The following is a 20555-nucleotide window of genomic DNA, read 5'->3' on the forward strand; positions in this document are numbered from 1 at the left end:
ACCCAGTCCCCAAGCAGCCACCCTGCGGCTCCCCAGGGCGTGCGTGCAACATGACTGCCAAGGGACAGCCCGTGGGGAGCCCACCCGCCCTCAGACCCGCACGGTTTTGCCGTGAAACGTCGAGAATTTGGCGTCCCACCTCCCACGGAGGGTCACCCCCGGGGGTACGGACCCCAGGGGCTGGCGGTGGAGCGAGGGGAGCGACTTGCGGGCGCCCGGGGGACCCCAGGGCCGCCCGCAGCCCCACCGCCCCCGAGCCAGGGGACGCCCGGGCAGGTGCGGGGGTCGCCGTGGGCCCTCCCCACCCGCCGTAGCCAGGCTCCCCCCTCAGACTCAACCCGCCGCTCACCTGAGGCGCGGCGCGGCCTGGCTGAGCCGGGCTCGTGTGCTCTCTCTCGGCAGGAGTCCGGGAAGATGGCCGGGGCCGAGGCGGGGATGAGCGGCGCCGGGATCCCGCAGCAGCCCCAGCCCCAACCCCCGGCGGCGGCGGCGGCGGGGCCGGCGGACGAGTCGTCGGACAGCGAAGGGGAACACGAGGGCCCCCAGAAACTCATCCGGAAAGTGTCCACCTCCGGCCAGATCCGCAGCAAGGTAAGGGGGGACGGGGAGCCGGCCAGCCCCGCTGCCCCCGGGGCCAGTTGCACCGTCCCCATCCAAGAGCGGGGCCAGCCCGGAGCCGCCGGCGGCCGCCGCATCCCGCCCGCATCCCCTGAGGAGGAGGAGGGGGGTGGTGGCGGTGGTAGTGGTGGTGAAGCAGCCGTGCCTCTTCCTTCCTTCCCTCTCCCCTCCTCCCCGTCCAGCTGTTGCGTCCACATCTGTCCCCGGCTGGCAGGAAGAGCCCCCCGGGGCGGCGGGGCTCCGCGGGGGCCGGAGGGGAAGCCGCCTTGCCCCGGCAGCCGCCCTGCCCTGGCCGGGCGTCCTGGGTGTGGGGGAAGCGGCGGGGCTGACTCCCTCCTTCCCTCCCTCCTTTCCTCCGGCTCCTCTTCCTCGGCGGCCGGGCACCGCTGCCGGGGGGGGATCCCTCCCCGCCTGCCCGCAGCGCGGGTGGGCTGTTTCAGCGAGCCCTTTCTGCTCCCCACCTCAACTCCTCTTCTCCCCCCTCGGTTCCTCGGCGTCTTCACCCCCCGAGCCCGCCGGGGAGGGGGGTGCATCGGGCTCCCCCCGTTCGGGGAAGCGGGAGCGCCGCCGCGGAGGGAAAGGCTGTTGGCACTTGGGAAGGCGGGACGGGCTTAAAACTTCTGTACATCCTCGCCCGCGGGGCTGGGGACGCCGAGCGGCTGTCAAAATTTCAGCTTAATGCCGGATTTGTGTGTTTTGGTTTTTTTTTTCCCCTTCTTTTGGCTGCCGAAGTCATCCCGGTGGAATTAACTTTTTTTTTTTCCCCCTCCCTTCTAAAGCGCACTTCAAGAAGCATGCATTTAAAAGTATAAAAATAACGAGGTCTGCCTTGCTTTCTGCGTGGAAAGGTCCTGTTAAGGCTCTGTAGATTTGACCCACCTTCAGCGATGGGGTTGGCACGAAACACCGAGCTGGTGGCATCAGTGACCCCTAAGATAAGGGGGTTTGCTGTAGGCAGCTGGTTTGAGGGGCAAAGCGACTCCCAAAGCAGGCCCAGACAGATCACACTTCGAGTCTGATTTCTACACAATAGGTCATGTGTTGTTGTTTCCTTTACAGAGCACCCATTAAAGTTAGTACAGAGCATTTTGTGGAGTCCTGTCGGGTTGTTGCTGTTCTCCCTTCCAGCTTTCACACACCACATCCAAAAGGCAGCCACCTTTAAACAGAAAGTATTGGTTGTTAAACAGTAGCCCTATCCCGTTAGGTGAGGTGCAAAGTAGTTTTTTTTTTTTTCTGAAACCTCCTGAATGTGATGTGTCATCCCATTTTATTGCTAAATGTGAATTTTGCCATTTGCAGATGTTAGACCAGGCTGAAGGGTTACTATAGTAAATAACATACAACTCTTGCATTGTGTTGAAAATGTAGCTCTTCACAAACTTTCAGCTTTAACACTGCTTCAGCGTGGCGGTCTTCAGCATGTTTTTAAAGTGACAGAGCATGATGCTTTGTTGGCTGTAGTGGTGTTGAGTGTATTCGAGAGTTTGCTCCCTTGGTTGATGCTTGTGTAAGGAAAGCGTGCGGATTATGAACGTTACAGAAACAGGTTTGTGAGCCTGAGATCCCAGCCAGTTCCTCCCAACTGTTACCGGTCGGTGGGATATTCTCTATCTGAGGGCTGTGAGTGAACGTAAAGCTGGGATCACCTGAAGTTCTAAGACAACTCTACAAGTGATGCTTTCACTTACCTTAGTTTGCAGCTCAGTTCTATTTCTGTGAATCAGATATATGTAGGAAAAACTGACTGCTGACATAATTGGAGTCATAAAATGTTGTTTTACTGGTTGCAATTTACAATAATATGCGACACCGAATATGAACATCTTTTCATTTAATTAAAAGTGATATATCTTTGTTAAAGATGAGACCCGTCTTAAATAATTCAGTAGCACTTTATTTTATAACTCACAATGCATTATTTAAAAGTAGCTATATTTAGACAGACAACTCCCATTTAGTTTAAGGGTGTTGTATGTTTGCTGTTGTAGTAGTTGGTGATCAGTGGTTACATGAAACCACCAGAGCAAGGAACATCAGGGAGCTGCTCCTTTACCCAGCTAGTCCCTTTCATTCAAATTAGATTTGTTAAGCTTCACTTACTCGGTGAATGTGTTTGTAAGCTAAGGTTTTAATTAAATGGATTCGGTTTGTCTTACAGCTAAGAATAGACTTTTGAAAGAACCCAAAACATGTATATTACATTTATCATTGATGCTTGTGGGCTATTTAATGCTGTGATGTTTTTCTCCGGAGGTTGCTTCTATGCTTACTTGAAACATTTCAGCAACGTGGTATTGATTCCTTAGCTCAGAACTATACCCAAAAGTCTCTGCTGGTAATTGTTTTTATTTTACTTAAGGAAGATGTTATTTTTAGATGTTTTGGTACAGTTGATCATTTGTGAAAGCTACCATATGGTGATGCTTTGCAGACAGAATCATTCAGGAGTGGATTTTTTTTAAACGTGTGTATAATAGGATTTAGCAAATGTATGTATAAGAGCAAACCCCTTTTGCTAGCACAAACAAAGTCTAAACATTTCTAACACCTGTAGTGCCTCAAAGGGACTTTTTAACCTTTGCCCTCTTCTTCCTAAATAAAATCAATTACGTATGTGACAGGGGGCAGGGGGTGAAAAACAGAATGGGGAAAATGGAAAAAAAGAATAGTATATTGGCAGATGTAATTACACTGAAGTTCATTGCTTGTTTGTGATACGCTAATCATATGCTTACAGTTCTACTTAGAAATTTGTTGTCCAGTTTTACCACCACTTGTCCATGTTGAATAGCAACTTCCTCTGCAAATTGCTTGCTTGATTTCAGTGGAACTACTTTTATAGTAAATCACAATGAGAAATGGGTGGGTGATAGGGCCAGATGTTCATGTAACTTCTATTTAGGGGTATATTTTTAATTTATGCGTATGTATTCCTCCCATTTTTAGAGTACTTTAAAGGCATGTCTGTGTCAAAGTATGGCCATTGTTAATTTCCCCAAACAGAAAACTTGAAGATCAACGTGTTCTTGTGTCTGCAAACCTGAGGAGGAGAGAATAAGTTGCAGTGCAAAGGACTGAAATATTATTTGGGCCAACACCTTGTTTGTACCTAGGAGCTGTTTACTCAAGCCCCGTACTTGGTTATAGGGCGACACCATGGCAGTAGGTGTCTTTAGGCAAGTCAGGACCAAAATCAGTTAGTAATTCTGTGAAATTAAAACCAGCATCTTTAAACATCATCCTGGAAGCTGTTGCATCTCTGGAGCTTGTATGAGTTCCCTGGAGGGAAATGCAAGGCAATAAACAGGTGGCAGGTACCCTGTGAAGTTTGAACAGTTTTGAGCTGAAATCCCCAGTGGAGAGCATTGAAACAATTCTTGGCTTCGTGATGTCTACCCACAATTTCCCCTTCCCCCCCCACTGGGAGACCTGAATATTTAGTACATAAGAAGTGTCTTGGTAAAAAGATTTTTGGAATATACATTTAGTTTTTATGAGGACTTTGGAAAGCTGCAGTCAGACAGCTTTGAAGTAGTATATCTGATGATGTACAAACAGTGTTATATTGGGGATTTAAATCGGGGAAGGTTCTCCATGCATCTGCATTAAATTTGTTGTCTTAACTTCTAAAGATGCTGGTTAAGACAGGCAGCGTCGGTGCCTTTCTTAAATGAAACAGATGACTTCAGATCTTAGGGGCTGCAGTCTGAAAACTCTGCCTGTCATCAGCTGGGCTGTAGTTTCTTTAAAGTTAATCACCATAGTGCAAAGTACATTCCTTAAAAAGATGGTCTTGCTTCAGTTCTTTGTAGCTGGGACCTGTCGAGAAGGAAGGGTTCAAATTAGAGCTGACACTTTTTCTCTTTAAATTCCTCTCATCTTGGGGGTGAGCACAAGATTAATAAATGAAATGGTCCCTGGATACTTGGAAGTAGAGTTGTCAGGTGAGCACAGTTATAGTTCCTATTCTTGTCTTGAGTACTCTCTGCTAAAAAGTGGATATAAAGAATAGCGCTTTCATCACTGTCCTGGCTTCTTACTTTAATATGTCCGCGTGTGGTTAATGGGAAAGCTCTGCTGGATACGTGTTTTGCTGTCAAGTCTGCGATTGGGTATCTGGCCTGTGTTTATTTTTGGATGAAGCAGACATTCTGGAGCAGAAAATATAAATCAGGAAATGCAAGAAAATAGGGTGTATTGAGCGAGATAAATGCGCTTATAATGCATCCAGGAGAATGGTTTCTTCCTGTCCTTCATCCCCAGTGGTTTTTGTTAATAATGAAATCACAGTAACATGGGAGATGTTCAGAAACACCAGTGTGTTATAATTAGTGGACATGATACAGTGTTGTTTAGTTAAATGGCAAGAGTTGTTACTAAAATTATATTATCTGGGGTCTTAATATATTTTTTTTTTTAGATATCCTAAATCATTATGGAGTCATAAAAGTAAATTAATTAAATTCCCTACTGTGTTTTTATTGGCCTTAGCGGATAACACCAGCCACTTAGGAACTGAGCCTTCAAAAAGTTTCTAACCTCTTCCATATGGTGACATTTGACAGTGCCAAGTCCCAGTAGTCACTTCCTGTTTGTTTCTGGTATACATTTCTCTCCGGTTACCAGAACTTGTTAATTCACCTAAGTGTAAAGTACTGTGGTTGATACAAGCATTAGACTTCACTATCATCATACTCTGCAGTGTAATCTGCTTTTTCTAGCTTTGATAGTTCCTGATTTACTCAGTTAAGTAGTGGTTGATTCCTTTCTGGTTAAGGGAACACGTTTTTTATGTACCAGAAGTTCTCAGGAGAATGCTATGGTAGCAAATTTAACCCCATCGGGGATCCTGTATGTGCATTAGGATTGTCTGAACCTGCACAGCTTCAAAATGCATTGTAAATTGCAGTTTCTTTTGCAAAAGCGGTAGCACCTATAGTGTCACTAAACTTTGCTGTTGTGTTTACACAGCATGGGGCAGAACTAAAGTGACTAAGTGTATAGAAATTGTCCTCGAGTTCTGGGCACCTGGCAGTGCCTCCAGAAGAGATTGAAGGGTGCTGCAGGGTATCTGTCTGCAGCATTTGTACTTTCCATTGTTTTTGCTCTGCAGTTAAATTAATTGTCCAGTGCATGCACTGTACATCCATCCTTAGTATTCACCAATGGTTTTTTTTTTCACAACTGTTGTAAAAACTCTGGAAAATTTGATTCTCTCCTTGCATCCTGGAGTCTTTACCCTAATTTTTAAGTTAAATATTCAGAATAAGTTCATCAGCATATGCTCCTGATACATGCACACATCCCCAGGAGTGTATGCTCCTGGCACACGGACTCATGCAAAGAGTAATATATTTAAGGTTTCATATACATACGTATATTATTCAGTTCTAGAGTAGGCCTGGACAAAGCAAACCAGTTTTTAGTGTGAAATGGTGCACAATATCTATTGCTTCTCACACTTGCTGTATCTCTACATAAGCTTTCAAAAAAAAGGATTCATTAATGGAAAGTTTCAGCCAAAGACGTGATAGTTTTGGGAAGTTAAAAATGACTGGAAAGAGTTACAGTATTTAAGGCACAGTGGTCATTACCACTCCAAATCCTGACACGTGTTTGTATAAAACTGAAATGAAATATGCTAAGGCATTTTAGTGATGCATGTATTGGCAAAGCTTAAATTGCTAGCTAAGTACCAGAAAGGAGAGGAAGGAGGAGCTTGTAACATTTTTAGTAGATATTTGCAAGCAGGTCTTTGAAGAAGATGTTGCTTTTGGTCTTATTCTATTTTGTACTGAAAAATAACATGAATTATGGTCTTTTTTTTTTTTTCTCCTCCTAGACAGCTGGTGAGCTGTGAATGTGAAAAAAGACAAGATAATCACACTCTCATCTTTAATATAAGAGATTATGATTTTTTTATGTTTTGTTCCAAGGAGCTGGGGAATGCTTTTCTGCCAAAAAGATCAGGTGAAACACATTGAGGTTCTTGTTTAGTTTAAAGAGAATTTCTGGTCTTCAGAAGCACAAGAAAAGACTAATTCAAGAATAAATGACAACTGGGAATCCCTTTATGAGATGCCTTATCTTGTGAATTTCATGTGCACAGTTCTGAAGACACACAGCAGCCATGCCAGAGCTCAAGAAAGAACTATTCTATAGCTGGATCTTTACCCATATAAGGCTATATAGATAATTTGTGGACATTTTGAATTGTTTCCAGCAGTTACATCAGAATCCAAGGTGCAAGACTGCTGTATGACTACTGTATGACTAGCTGGACTAGCCAAGTTAATTTGGATATATGTAGCTGAATACACAGAATTGCAGTGATTTTGTTGTTGAAGGAGTGATCACAAGAACAGTCTGTCTGGTTATCACAAAACCTTTATCTAAAGGAAGGTAGAGGTATTGAATCCTCTTGACCTACTGAAGATGATAAAAGGCAGTTTAGACCAATGTTCTTGCTCTGGAATGCTCCAAAAGACTAAGTTTTTGGTGTTGTGGTGTTGTGTGGTTTTTGTGTGGTTTTTTTTTTTGGTTTTTTTTTTGTTTTTAAGCATTGTAAGTCTCATTTTCTTTGAACTCTGACCAGCTATGTTTCTGGTAAGGGATCTATAGAACAGCATGTATAGTGTGGAGACCTTAAAATCCAAGCACAGCAAGAAGGTAATGTGTTGTGTGTTTGTGTGTGTGCATTCATTGAAGCTCAGAGTATGGAGTTTTGGCTATAAAAGAATGCTTCTGTAGTCATTCTGATGTTTTGGATGTTTTCCTCTGATAGGGATAATTAAAACACAGTTCGGTGCAGAGAAGGTAGTTCAGCAGCTCACTTGCAGAGGAACCACAAGACCAATATTTTGTTCTGGATAGCCAGTAGGTTTCTAAGATTCTTTATAGTTATTTGTAATGTAGGTGGATGTGATGTTATAAAGTTATTGACAGCATGGGTAGATTTGTTCATTTTTTTCAGTTTGATACTTTGGTACCTGCACTTTGTCTTTTATGAAGAGAGAGAACTCTTTCTTTCCCCTTTGTATTTGCCACTGCCTTACATTACTGTTTTATACTTTCCCATCTTGCCTCCAAGAAGTGAGTTGAATTCTCCTATATCTTAGAATCATAGAATCGTCCAGGCCAGAGGGACCTCCAAAGGTCATCTAATCCGACCCCCCCGCAGTCAGCAGGGACACCCCCAACTAGACCAGGTTGCCCAGGGCCTCGTTGAGCCTCTCCTTGAATATCTCCAGGAAAGGGGCCTCAACCACCTCCCTGGGCAACCTGTTCCAGTGCTCCACCACCCTCACAGTGAAGAACTTTCTCCTAATCTCCAGTCTAAATCTGCTCCCCTTCAGCTTGAAGCCATTGCCCCTCGTCCTGTCACTACAGGCCTTTGTAAACAGTCTCTCCCCAGCCTTCCTGTAGGCCCCCTTCAGGTACTGGAAGGCCGCTATTAGGTCTCCCTGGAGCCTCCTCTTCTTCAGGCTGAACAACCCCTGCTCCCTCATCCTGTCAATCTTCTTCACTGTCATCTTTTAAAAACTTAAGAACAGGCTACTAAATAACAGTAACCATTTGTATTGTTATACTGAGTTCAAGCCACAACTTGCTAGCAATGGCAAAAAAGTCTAGCTTGGAGACATCCATAGCTTACATCCTCCACGTGATAATAAAATGAAACCTCCTTCTTTCTTAATGTAAACATTGCATTTATCACAGCAAACAAATTTAATGCTGACCCCAAATAAATATTATTTCATTGATATGCTAAAAATAAGACCACTGCATTAGATCTATTTAAGAGGAAATAAGAGATTTATTCTAGTAAAACATTTAAGTACATACTGAAACACTTCAGTCGTCCTGTACACTTTTATATGATTAATTACTTCTTAAAATTAAGCCGGTGCTTAAGTGCTCGTTGGATGTGGGCCATAAAAATTTTGTACATGAAGTCAGAACGTAGTTGACTTAGAAAACTTTTACCATGTAGGAATTATCCTGATATATTGCATAATTATGAAGAAAGAGCAAATTTTTTTTTTTTTTCCTCCAAGCTAAGTTTTTCATTTCGCTGATGTTCCTAACCAGGAGCATTTGCACTGCTTAGATACTAAAAGCACGATAACAAAAACCTGAGCTATACTCCTGGGAGAGTTAACGTCGTCGTAATGAATTCAGGAAGGTTTTACATTTGATGAGAATTTATTTGTTTATTAGATGGGCCGCCTGAGATTTATGATGATCCGAACCATTAATTTCCTTGCCTTTAAACGTTTGGGGGTTGCAAATGGTGTGAGATCGCGCTACGTTATTGTCACTTAGCAACCTTAATAGGGTTTTGAAGCTGGAGAGGAGCTTGTGGGTGGGTGGTGAGTCTCCCTATGTGTTTGCTGAGTGGGAAGCGAGGCGAGCCCCTCTGTGGGCTGCTGCCGGGAGGATGCGTGTCCAGCCCCTGCCGAAGTCTTTCTAGATGTGCTCACTGAGGAGGAGAGCCGGCCGTGCCCTCGGTGTCATTTTGCACTTCTGGCATAGTTTCGTGCTGGGAAGATCTGCCGAGGTTTTTCATGCCTGCAGAGATTTAAGTGGATCTAAAGGGCTGTCATGCTGCTCTGGTCAGTTATGTCCTGTTGTGTGGTTGCTTAAATTTAGCAACCGAGTTTGACCGGCTTCAGTTTGACAGCTGGTAGTCCTTATTGCTGCTGTGATGCTCCGGACTGAGAGGAAGGTGGATGTCTTCCCATCTCTTGGTGAGGAGGAAGGCTTGCTAAGGATGTCAGAAAGCGTGGCTACCCAGCAGTCCTGGCTGCCCGTCGCACAGAGACTTCTTCCTTCCCTGTGCAAACTCTCTGTTGATCGTGAGGACGGCACATACCTCTGTGTTTGTTTTAATGCTCCCATAGAGACATCTTGCTTCTTGTTCTCTCCCTCCTTTCCTGCCTGCTGCTGTCACGGTTTCTTCAGGAATTTGAACAGAGAAAGGCTGACATCCCTTTTCCTTTCAGCCTGTACCTCTGCAAGGTTTTTCCCAGTAAACCCCATAAAGAGAGGAACTGCCCAAGACCAGAAAGTTTGCTGGGCATGGAGACTTAGAGAGGGTGCAGATACATGAGGTTTCTCCTCTAGATAGTATCGCTCTGCGCTGCCTCCTCTGTCAGTGGTACTGATCAGTCTTGGAAGCAGATGGTTCAGTGGGGAGCTATTGTCTTGAAAACACCCTTTTTTCCTGATTTTTTTCAGCTATTATTATTATTTTTTGCCTATTATCTTGGGGAGCTTCATACAAGTTACTCTATGGACTCTATGGACAAACGTTGGCTTCAGTCTGTTAAAGTGGGGAAAAAAGAGAGAGCACAAGGGATAAAAGGGGGTTTAGTGAGTCAAGGATCCCATCACTGAAAGAAAATGGTGGTGTTCGTGGTATAAACAGTAATTCTTTCTATTGTATATTAACTTGATATATTCATTATATGGAACTTCTGTCTGGGAAGAATGTTGAGAGGATGCTGGTCTGCAACAGGGAGCTAGTTTGAGTGAGTTACTTGGGCGTGAGATGAAGAGCCAACATTTCTAATTAAATCAGAGCTTTTAAGGAAATAAAAATATTTTTATCATTTACACAGCTTCTCGTAACACACAAAATAAACAGTCTTCAGAGCCATCTATCAGATGTTGTTAAACTTTATTTTCTATCCCGAGTGAACTTTTTCAGGCAGATTTTGCATATACGCTGGAAGTCTGTTTTGTAAGGCTTTTGCAAGGAGAAACCAGTATTTAAGAAAACTTCCTCATGTAGCTCATATGACTGCATTGTGGGGTTTTTTTGGTTATGAATGAATGCTGGGCTAATATACATGTTCGTATGCTGCTGCTGGAAGCAGGCAAGCTTTAGGAAGTTAAGAAGGGACTTTTACCTGTACTGAGTCCCGTGGTTAACATTTTGTAGAGAGAACATTTTGGTCAATGTGCCTCAAACGATGTGCAGGCAAGGTAAGATTTATACCTGAGACACTTTACTGCTTAGGCCAGTGGTCTCTAGCCTTCCTCAATCTACTGGCTTTCAAAAATTGAAAGGCAGTTACATAAATTAGGGTCTGTGGTTGTATCCTGTCTAGTAGATGACAAGCTTTTTCCCTTGCCCTACTTGGTAATTTTATAAAATACATGAAAAAAATACTCTGGGCTTCAGAGGGTTGTCAGATTTTTTATCTACGCCCCTGATGCTGCATCACAAAACTCTGTTCTGCGGCTTCTTCAGCATTTCAAAGGAAAAGAAGATCCTAATAAGTACAGAACTTCTGACGAGCTCTTGTCAAAAGCAAGCTATTAAATGTGCTGGCAATGTCAAGCTGTATGCTTAAAAACCCATCAGTGCTTTTGTGTTATAGCTCATGTTACCTGGTGTTGCCAGGTAAATGCAACTCCAGTGAATAGCTTGCCTTTTTTTTATTATTTTTTTTTGAAAGAATACATTATCTTTATTCCAGTTTCTTTAGACTTTGCATTTTTCCATAGTGCTGATTATATGTACACTTTAGATGATGCACTTTCTTGCATAAAGAGACCAGTAATTCTGTGCACATGTGTGCATCCGAACCAGTACTGATTTTTTTTTTTTTTTTTTTTTTAAACTTTTTAAGGTAAAAGAAAAGAAATCTTTTAAAGAAACAGTTTTTCACTTGGTTGCTGTGTGCATCACTGAGGAGGAGATAAAAGGAGTTAACATCACAGGTTCTACCCCTTCCCCACCCTTCTTCAGCTGGGGATCTGTTGCCAACAGTTCTACAAAGGGCTCCTATTTCAAATTACCCTTTGAGCCCATGATAAACCTGTGTCGTGGTGCCGAAACCGGACCTTTTTTTTTTTTTTTTTTTTTGCTTACACTATTTAAGGTAAAAGAAAAGAAATCTTTTAAAGAAACAGTTTTTCACTTGGTTGCTGTGTGCATCACTGAGGAGGAGATAAAAGGAGTTAACATCACAGGTTCTACCCCTTCCCCACCCTTCTTCAGCTGGGGATCTGTTGCCAACAGTTCTACAAAGGGCTCCTATTTCAAATTACCCTTTGAGCCCATGATAAACCTGTGTCCCTGGGAGGTTGTCTCACGGTGAGGAATTAGAAATGATGGGAAAATTTTGTGGTTTTCTATTTGAGTAAAAAAAAAAAAAGTCACAGCCAGGGCAAGAGGCAAATGAGCTTCTGCTGAATTTTATCCTAAAGATGATTATACCTTTTCTTTGAAATACGTGCCAAGGTTATTTATAGCTAATCCACAGTTCAAATTACTGTGTGTAGGTGTGAGAGGTTATAAAGAAGGACTTTTTCTAGAAAAAAATATATTTATGGGGTTGTTACGGAATCATAATAGTAATCTGGGTTGGAAGAGACTTTGGGAGGTCATCTGGTCCCACCCCCACACTTAGAGGAGGGACATTTTCCATGCAACGTTGGGTTGCCCAGAGCTGTGTCTGTCTGATTGTCTTAGATTGCTACAATATGGTTCCCGATTTATTTCAAATTAAGTATTCTCTTCCTTCCATTTACACAAGTGTCAAAGATAACCTTTGTCTGCTGAGGAAGGTTTGTCAGTATTTAAAGGTCTGATTAAATACCTCCGGAGAAAAAAAAAAATAAAATTCTTTTTCAATGGTATAACCTTAAGAAAGGTCTGAAAAAAGAGAAAGTGCCTTTCCTCTTCCTCCCTCCCATACTTTATAACATGGAGCAAGAGTGAAATGGTGTGGTTGCTGTCTATTTATAGATTCAGTAATGTGCCAGTGTACACTTATTATGTCTAATTAGGAGTATTCTAAATAACTTTTTGTTTGCATTACAGATAAAGCTATGTGATTGCAGATCAATGGCATGGAATCATATCATGCATTATCAAGGTCTAAAGTCTTCCTCCTCTCTCTAAATAAAACTTCCTTGTACTGACTGCTGTTTCAAATGGTCTACCTACTATAGCTGTGATTTATTTGCCATAAGACCATTTGCCTGCTGATTTAGTTAAAATTTGAAAGCTAGAATTTTAAGAGGCACTCAGGGGAACTGGGAACTAAACTAGATTAAAATTCCCTACAAGAGGAAATTGCAAGAACTGAAGTTATTTCCAAGTTTTGTTTCGTTTCTAATGTCATTCTCCATCAGGTTTGATGACCTAGGGTTTTGACAGCCACACAGTTGGTCAAGATGCAGTTGAAGGGGGTCTGGATAGTGCTGCACCATCTTCACCATTCTGTCCACATCACTGGAGGTGATTGTGCACCTCTTGCAGGTGGTGACAGATGACTCGGAGGCCACGAGTACAGTAGAGAATAGGACCCATCTAAATGCAGCATAGAAACACTTGGCACAGGGACTTAAAATGTAGGCTTCTTGACCCTTTTTGTGTCCTGGATATACTTTTAATGCTTTCCCTTTGGTGATTTATTTGTCATGGAAGTCATTATAAAACTTCTCAAACTTGCAGTTTAGTTGGAAGACCGTATGTCTCTCTGTTGGAGCCCAAGCCTTGATTTTCCCTTTTACGTGACCTTGGACCAATTAAACTTTGTCGGTTGTTGCTAATACCACTAATCAGTTTTACCACAGCATATGGTGATGGAGAAATACGGATTCCAACTCTTGTCCCCAAGGTGTTAAGCAGCACTAAACCTCTGGCTCTCCACGTGTGCGGAATTTCGCAGCGCACAGAAAAGCACTTCTGTGCTTTTCTTTCATCGGGGAGGTAAGTAACGAAACTTACATAGAAAGAAATTTATACTAAGCTGCATAACAAAAATAATATGCAGTATCCACAGAGAAAAATGGTTGATAGCGCTGAATTTTGCTTGAAAAATTTGATCAATACTGAATACCTAAGAATATATAAGAGGCTGTAGTACTGCTGTCTTAGAAACACATGTAATAGAACTTCTGTTCTCTAGGTAGCAACTATGAAACTATTATTCATCTGATGTGTATAAATGCAGAAAAATGTTCTGACACCTAAGGTTTAATGGTAGCTTTTGTTTTAATTGCAAAATTACCTTATTTTTAGATGGAAAGGTTGAAAATCACCAGCCGTATCTTGTTAAGTGGTATAATAGGCTGTGTTTTTTCATTCTTTCAAGCCTCCTAAATTTGACTGAATCTGCACTTAATTTTTACCCTGGGGAATGGATCTTACAGAGGGAGTTTCTATACATGCTACCTGACAATTGCTTATTCTCAGATTTTATTTTTTTCAAATTTTATTTTTTTTTTAACCATTGTGTAGAGCTTGGTTATTCTCATCTTTACAGATGTTTCTTTCGGGTTTAAAATTCAGGAAAAGCAGTGCCAGGCGTGAAGCCTGAAGTTCAGGCAGTTCCCTGACAAAGTTCAGGGTAGCGCCTATTATAGAAGCACTGTTTATATATTCCAGTTAAGAACATCGTAGCATGTCTGTTACAGCCATCTCCTTTTATATATCGGCCATAAAAACTAATTCTAAACTGAATGCAAGAACGTGGTCTTGATGTTTTATTGCTTCGAGTTAATATATAGCAAAAGCCCATTTGAGAGAGTATTCAAGACTAAATGCTGCTCATCATTGCAGTCTCTTGGCAACCTGTGCTCGTTGCATATAGGCAAGCAGCCACCTGAGCATTGGTGGGAGGTTTTTATCTTCTTTGTTATTTTCACAGGTTGCATAGAGAAGAGTACAATTTGAAATGTCAGCATCCTGGGATTTGGACAATGGGGATGGGTACGCTTAGTGTTCCTAAAAGCTTCCGCGGAAGAGAGCGAACGATGCAGAGGGCAGCCAGGCCGTTTCATCAGGGCGGGTTAAATGGACCGTGATGTGTGGGACAGCTTCCTTCTGAAGCTTGATCAAAGCAGAGGTAGAGGATTGTTTGCAAACAGCAAAGTAACTTGGGAACAGCTTTTTTTGGGCAATGTCTTGGCGACCTGGAACCACATGCTCCAGTGAATGCTTAGCTTGACTGTCTTTTTCAGTGACCTCTTAACTCTTTTTTTAAATTTTTTTTTTTGTCCTGGACATGAGCATAATGTTGCCAACAAATAGACCTGTTGTAAATTCTAGGGTGTCTTCATGTGTTGTCACAGCCAACAGAGGCTTAAATGAAGGCTCAGAGAGGGAGAGGGTGTTCAGTGAATCAGCAAGGAAGGACGTAGTACTTGGTCCTCTTGTAAGTTCCTGCTCTGGACAGAGAACCAAATGTAAGGAAATCTCACTGAATTTCACTGAATTTTTAGAGTTGGAAGGGACCATAGAGATCATCTAGTCCAACTCCCCTGCTAAAGCAGGACCACCCAGAGCTTGTCAGAGCATGTTACTCAGGACTGCATCCAGGCGGGTCTTGAAAATCTCCAAAGAAGGGGACTCCACGACCTCCCTGGGCAGCCTGTTCCAGGGCTCTGTCACCCTCACCGTGAAAAAGTTCTTCCTCATATTCAAGTGGAACCCGTTATGTTCCAACTTGTGCCCATTGCCCCTTGTCCTCTCACTGGCAACTAATAAATAAGTAGTATCTGTAGAGTAGGAGAGATAAAGTGTGTGATTTTAGGGTTTTGTGCGCTACTGTTAGTGCAGCAGGTCACACTGAGGAAGTTTATAGTTTACAAGAAACAGGATTTAAGTGCCTGTAGATTGTTCTGGCTGCTGCCTGTGCATGCCTAGAAATACCGTGGGGTGGCTTGGTCTGTAGGGTGACCTGTGGGTGTTCCATTGCTAGCACTGTATCAGGTATTGCCTGTCATAGTGGCTTTGTAACAGCTTTTCTCCCAGAAGCTAGTGATGCTTATGGGACATGCTTAATTCTATGGGTGGATCTTAAAAGGGAGGATGTTGCCTTGGGGGCTGCGTTCAGCCTATGAATTGTTCAATTGCAGTCTGTGGCTCCTGAGGCACTCCATTTTTTGTTTTCCTTATTCCTCCTCAGGTGGGTCCCTACCCATGAATTGACTATGTTGTTTCAGTTAAGAGTTTATTTTTAATTGCTGCTATTGGATTCCAGATAGTTCCATGACTGCTTATCTGGTTAAAAATCCAGCTAACTCTTTCCATCTTTCAGGGGGTGAAATGATGAGGTTCTAAGTCTTGTGTGTCTTCTGAGGATAAGAACTTACTTTAATCTAAAGACATTTATTTCCCTAATTGCCTGCTACGTAAATGTGGAAGGCGTAGTAGGCTAGTTGGATCAAAGGACTGGGATGTGGATGCAGGTACTGGAAGCTTTTCTGTAACTAATATGAAACTTTCATTTTGCAAGTCGTGTGTTCCAAAATGTGTATTTTTGTGCTATAATTGTCTGTATTTATTACATGGACTTATATTTTAAAGCCTATCTGTCAAACTAGAAAGACCAGATTATTATTTTTCCTCCTTTTTTTTTGTTTCCCCTCCCAAATGAGCTTGGGGATTCTTCAGAAAACATTTTAGTTCCTGAGGAGAAAGTCACAACTCGTAAGTTGAGAAGAATACTGTAGAATCTATTGAACAGTAGTTTAAAATGCCTTTTAATCTTTTCTTTAGTCGAATTGTGTCCCCCTTAGCCGTTGTGTCAAATGCCTGTGAGGTCTGTTGGTTGGAGTTGTGGGAAGGTGGGGGGGGAATGGCTGCCACGAGTGAGCTCTCTAAAGTTGCCTTCTGTTCTTGTGGCTTTTCTTTTCTAAAACAACTGGGTAGCTTCAAAGGACTTTTGTGTTGCAGTGGACACCGGGATAGGGTGCTGGGCTCTAGCGATGATCAGATATGGCAGAATGCCGACCAACAGCGATTTTCTTGGCTGGGATAAACACGATGACCTGTTGTGAGAGCAGCGGTGTAGGAATCTGTGCTAAGGCAGGATCCCTGCTCTGCCTACCCCTCCAACGGGGGAGCTCCTTTCCAGCTCTGGTGAAACAGCCAACGTTTTGGAGTGTAATTGGATGTTCTCACCTTTCTTTTTTTATAGCACATACTTCACAACTACTTTTCCAGTGAAGCTGTCCCTCTCCTGTGGTGATGATGATGATAGTGATGATGATGATTATTTTTATTCTGTCGTGCTTTACACCTTCAGCTGATACATCGAGGAGGTGTCTTTCTGGAGGACAGTAGTGCTGTACTGAAGTGCTGTAGCTAGCCCTAAATGAACTTGCTTGCCTTCTGCATCCAGTGCAGCCCTCTCGGGCTTTGTTCCTAATGGAGCTAATTAGCTGGGGTGTTACATCATGCTAAGGCGGTTATCTTGCTTCCAGTTCCAACGTGCTTCATTTAGCGATAGCTCACATATCTCTGCAAAACACAGCGTTGTATTGTTTAGGCCTGTCCCAAAATACTTACGAGGAGAGATTTATAACAGGGTGCTCAGTTCTGCTTCCTTATTTCTTTGGTCTTTGCACGGTGATGAATTAGCTCCTCGGTTCGGAGTGATTTCTTCCATGCTGCTGGAGGCCTCCTTTTGGGCACAGGGAGCTGGTCTTGTCTTGTTTGACTTCGTGTGCCTCACCATCAAACTCCCCTTTCCACATCCAGCCCTTGGTGTTTTGCTTGCTCAAGGTAACGATTGCCCTACAGCAGCCTGTCTTTGTTTCTCTCTCTGCACCAGGAAAGGAGAATCCAAAACCTTGCCTGCTCTCTGCAGGGATATTATTTGCTTTTTCTCACCTGCACGGTGCAATGAAACGCTGCTAACCAGTGTGCAGCAAAACTCCAGGAGCATCCTGGTAATTGCCTTCCTTCATGACCTACATCAGTGGATACGGAAAATGGTATAAGGAAGACCAGTCTCATGTTTTCAGCCTCTTCATTTTTTGTGATCTGTGTCCCCAGGAAATAGTTAATGTAAAGCCGAAGCGGAAAGAGATTAGAAGTGCCGTAGTGCAGGTAAAAATGCCAGCACTATGAGATAGTCTAATCAGGACCAGAGCTTCCCCAGTTCAAAATTTCCCAATGTGTGTTCGTTACTTATTTTTTTGTGTTTGTTTTTTTAATCATCCATTGACCTAAGAAATACAGTTATTGCAGTTAACAATACTGTTATAACACACACTGACAAAATCCAGATAACTCGAAGTTGGGCTGACACTTGATCCTTTACTCATGCTATTGTTCCATAATATTTTTTCCTCCATGACATCATGAACTATGAAAGTGCCAACATTTTTTTTTTTTAACTGCCTAGCCATTTCTTCCTTCATGCCATAACCTTTATGTTTAAAAATAACCTCTCTTTTTTTGTTGTTGTTGTTGTTGTTAGTGCACATTTCAAGAGGAACCTGATGGACATGTGAGAATGTTTAACATTTGCAGTGGTTTTGCCACCGCGTATTCCAAGTGGTTGGCACATGCATTTATCTGCAGGGGTACAATGACATGTTTCTCGGCAGCTGTATCCATGACAACAACTGGGAATGTCCATGCCTCCTCTTTAGTTTTCAGAAGAATATGAATTCTTACCTTCCTAATGAAAGGCCTGGAAGCAAAAGCTGTGCAATTTTAATGATGGCATATTCCCTTCAGCCATTCAATAATGGCCTCTCCCAAGTGTTTTAGTATCAAGGGAGTATCAAAGGGGCAAAATTAATACACGTGTGTCCATGTGCACTGAGAGAAGAGGGAGTCTCTGTTTCATGACCACCTGCTACAACCTAGGATGAATTGCACCAATGTTTGAAAAATGAGGGTGCTGAAAAATGAGGGTTAGTTTTATTTTCAGTGCTGACAACTGTACAAAGCGTGTAATTTAAACACTTAAGTACAGAGATATGAGGAAGAGTGTATCATTATGGAATGTGTTTTTGTACCACGACAGAACCATTCTCCCTGTGTGCCTAATGTTCAAAGTCACTCCTGAGTAGCGCACTGCCTGTCTGTCAATGTCATCTTTAAATCCAGTGAGTGGTACCTGAAGTGGTACAGAAGAAATAGATGGGGCAGCTCTTCAAGAGCACTCAGCATCCAGCAAATCCAGAGTGACTTATTTACATGCCTAAATGGGACTTGTTGATGCTGAATGCTCTTGGAAGTCTGATGGCGTTTAAAGTTGTCTCTTCTCATGAGCAGAGCAGAAGTCGGAGAATAAAACAAAGGACCTGGGTAACTATTTTCCTTAAAACAGAAATCTGAATTCAAGGACAAGGCCAATATACCTATCCTACTAATATATAGGCTGCCAAAAAGCAGTGATTTCTTAGGAGCTGAGATTTTGATTGCTGTGAAAGAGAAGGAACAAGACCTACTGCTTTGGGAGACATAGCAGATTGCCTTAACACCTCTTCTGCATACTCTCTACTCTGTTCTCATGAGTAGTTTCTGGACCTCCAAGAAGAGCCAACTATGCCTCATACCAGGTTTTCAGATCATTCGTTGCTTCAGGAAACAAGAAAAGTATGACAGATGGTAGAAGTATTTAAATTGATTTATTCATAGTTACCTGTACAAATGCTGTCTATTTTTTCTTGAGATGAACGGAGTGTGGGAAACAGGGTAGAAAACAGCTTGCTTACCATTTTCTGCCTCTTGCTCTCAGGCAAGGAGAAGAGAGGGAGGGGGGAGTTGGTACCTTTAGCTTTTGGGAATTTGCAGGAGAACAGGGAATCTGTAGAAGTGATGGAAGGAGAGACTTCTTAGAAGCCCAGAGGGGCTTCTGGAGAACATGTTCAGTTGAGGAAAGCACTAAGAACTGCTGGGGTACAAGGCAGAGACTTGGCCTCTAACGCTGTAGGTAGTTAGGCGGAGGTTTGTGTGCAAAGCTCTTAAATGTTTCACTTGGCAATTCTGAATTTTCACTAGTTATAGATATATTATGTGTTATAATAAAGTATTAGATTCAGGGTTCAGTGTTGTTTGGTGCCTTTTGCTGTGCCCACCTAAAGGGAAAGAAGGTGGAGGCCAGCTGGCTGATAGTCCTGTCATGCCACCAAACCTCAATTCATGACTGTTTAGGCTAAGATCAAAAGCTTTTCCATTCCCAGGCGAGAGGAAGCAGCTATGACAAACTCAGGAGTCCCTAAGACCACCTGGATCCCTTTCTAGAGAGAACAGCGTGTCTGGAGAGGCTGTTACAAAGCCATTACATGGAAGAACTGTCTGTTTTCCCATCAGGGCATGGACAAGCCTGGCTTATCTGATGGTTTGTGAGAGAAGCTGGAGGCAGGATAGAAGCCCTTGGGAGGGGTACCTTGGGAGAGGTAGCCAAATGTATGTGGCTTTTGGCGTGGAATAAAGTCTTCTCTGCCTCAGTGTGGAGCTTCTGAACTGCTCCACGGAAGGAAGATCAAAAGATTTCTTGCTGGGAAAGGTATCAAGATGGTTTCTGTATTGTTTTGAACTCCCAGACTCCTAGCAAAAGTTTTCAGTGGATCTGCCTTGGTGATTCAAACCCCAAAGCTTTAATCTTTTCTTGGGAACAACTTCTTGCCAGTTTAGTGAATGAAGTAAATGGAAGTTCTCATTTGGAGCAAAACCTTGGGTATGAGCAAGAATAGGGCCCTTTTATCCTTGCAGGAAATGAGGAAGGCCTTGGAAACCAAGTAACTGGAAAACCAATCAAAAAAAAGATCGCTTCTGTTACACGGGCATAGTTGCCTCTAAGAGAACTTTGATTTTACAAACAAAGGTGTCAGAATTAAATGTCTTATTGTATCAGGGTAAGAACTGGCTATCCTTTTTGTGAGCTCAGTTGGTTGCTGAAGTAGTTCTCTACCATGGGGCTTGTGAAATGTCTGCAGTCCTGCTTATAGGTCCACAGCAGCCTTTTCTTATTGGGCTTCTTTAACCAGAAGAAAAGGATGTGGAGAAACTGTCAGTGAGTTGTCAAGAAGGTGACCTTGGAGAACAACCTTTGGACGCAGCACGTTGCCTGGGTGTCTTCTGGGCACTTACAGTTTCTCTGTGTTTCTCGGCGATGGGTGGCACAGCTGGAGGGGTCACCTTCCCTTTTCTGGGGACCTGGGGGGGG

General features: G+C 42.9%; 1 protein-coding gene across 2 annotated transcripts in view; it reads left to right on the forward strand.

Annotated features, from left to right (window-relative positions):
- Positions 1-405: 405 nt before the first annotated feature.
- The window catches only part of DGKH (diacylglycerol kinase, eta), a 172230-nt gene continuing 152080 nt past the window's right edge, over positions 406-20555 (forward strand). For both annotated transcript variants that reach the window (XM_014965977.1, XM_014965976.1), the window contains exon 1: positions 406-591. In XM_014965977.1, coding sequence (XP_014821463.1) covers positions 415-591 — 177 coding nt within the window. In that variant the 5' untranslated portion in view covers positions 406-414. The remainder of the gene's footprint in view (positions 592-20555) is intronic.

Source organism: Calidris pugnax, unplaced genomic scaffold, assembly GCF_001431845.1.
Source record: "Calidris pugnax isolate Ruff unplaced genomic scaffold, ASM143184v1 scaffold20, whole genome shotgun sequence".
In the NCBI taxonomy this organism is placed as follows: domain Eukaryota; kingdom Metazoa; phylum Chordata; class Aves; order Charadriiformes; family Scolopacidae; genus Calidris; species Calidris pugnax.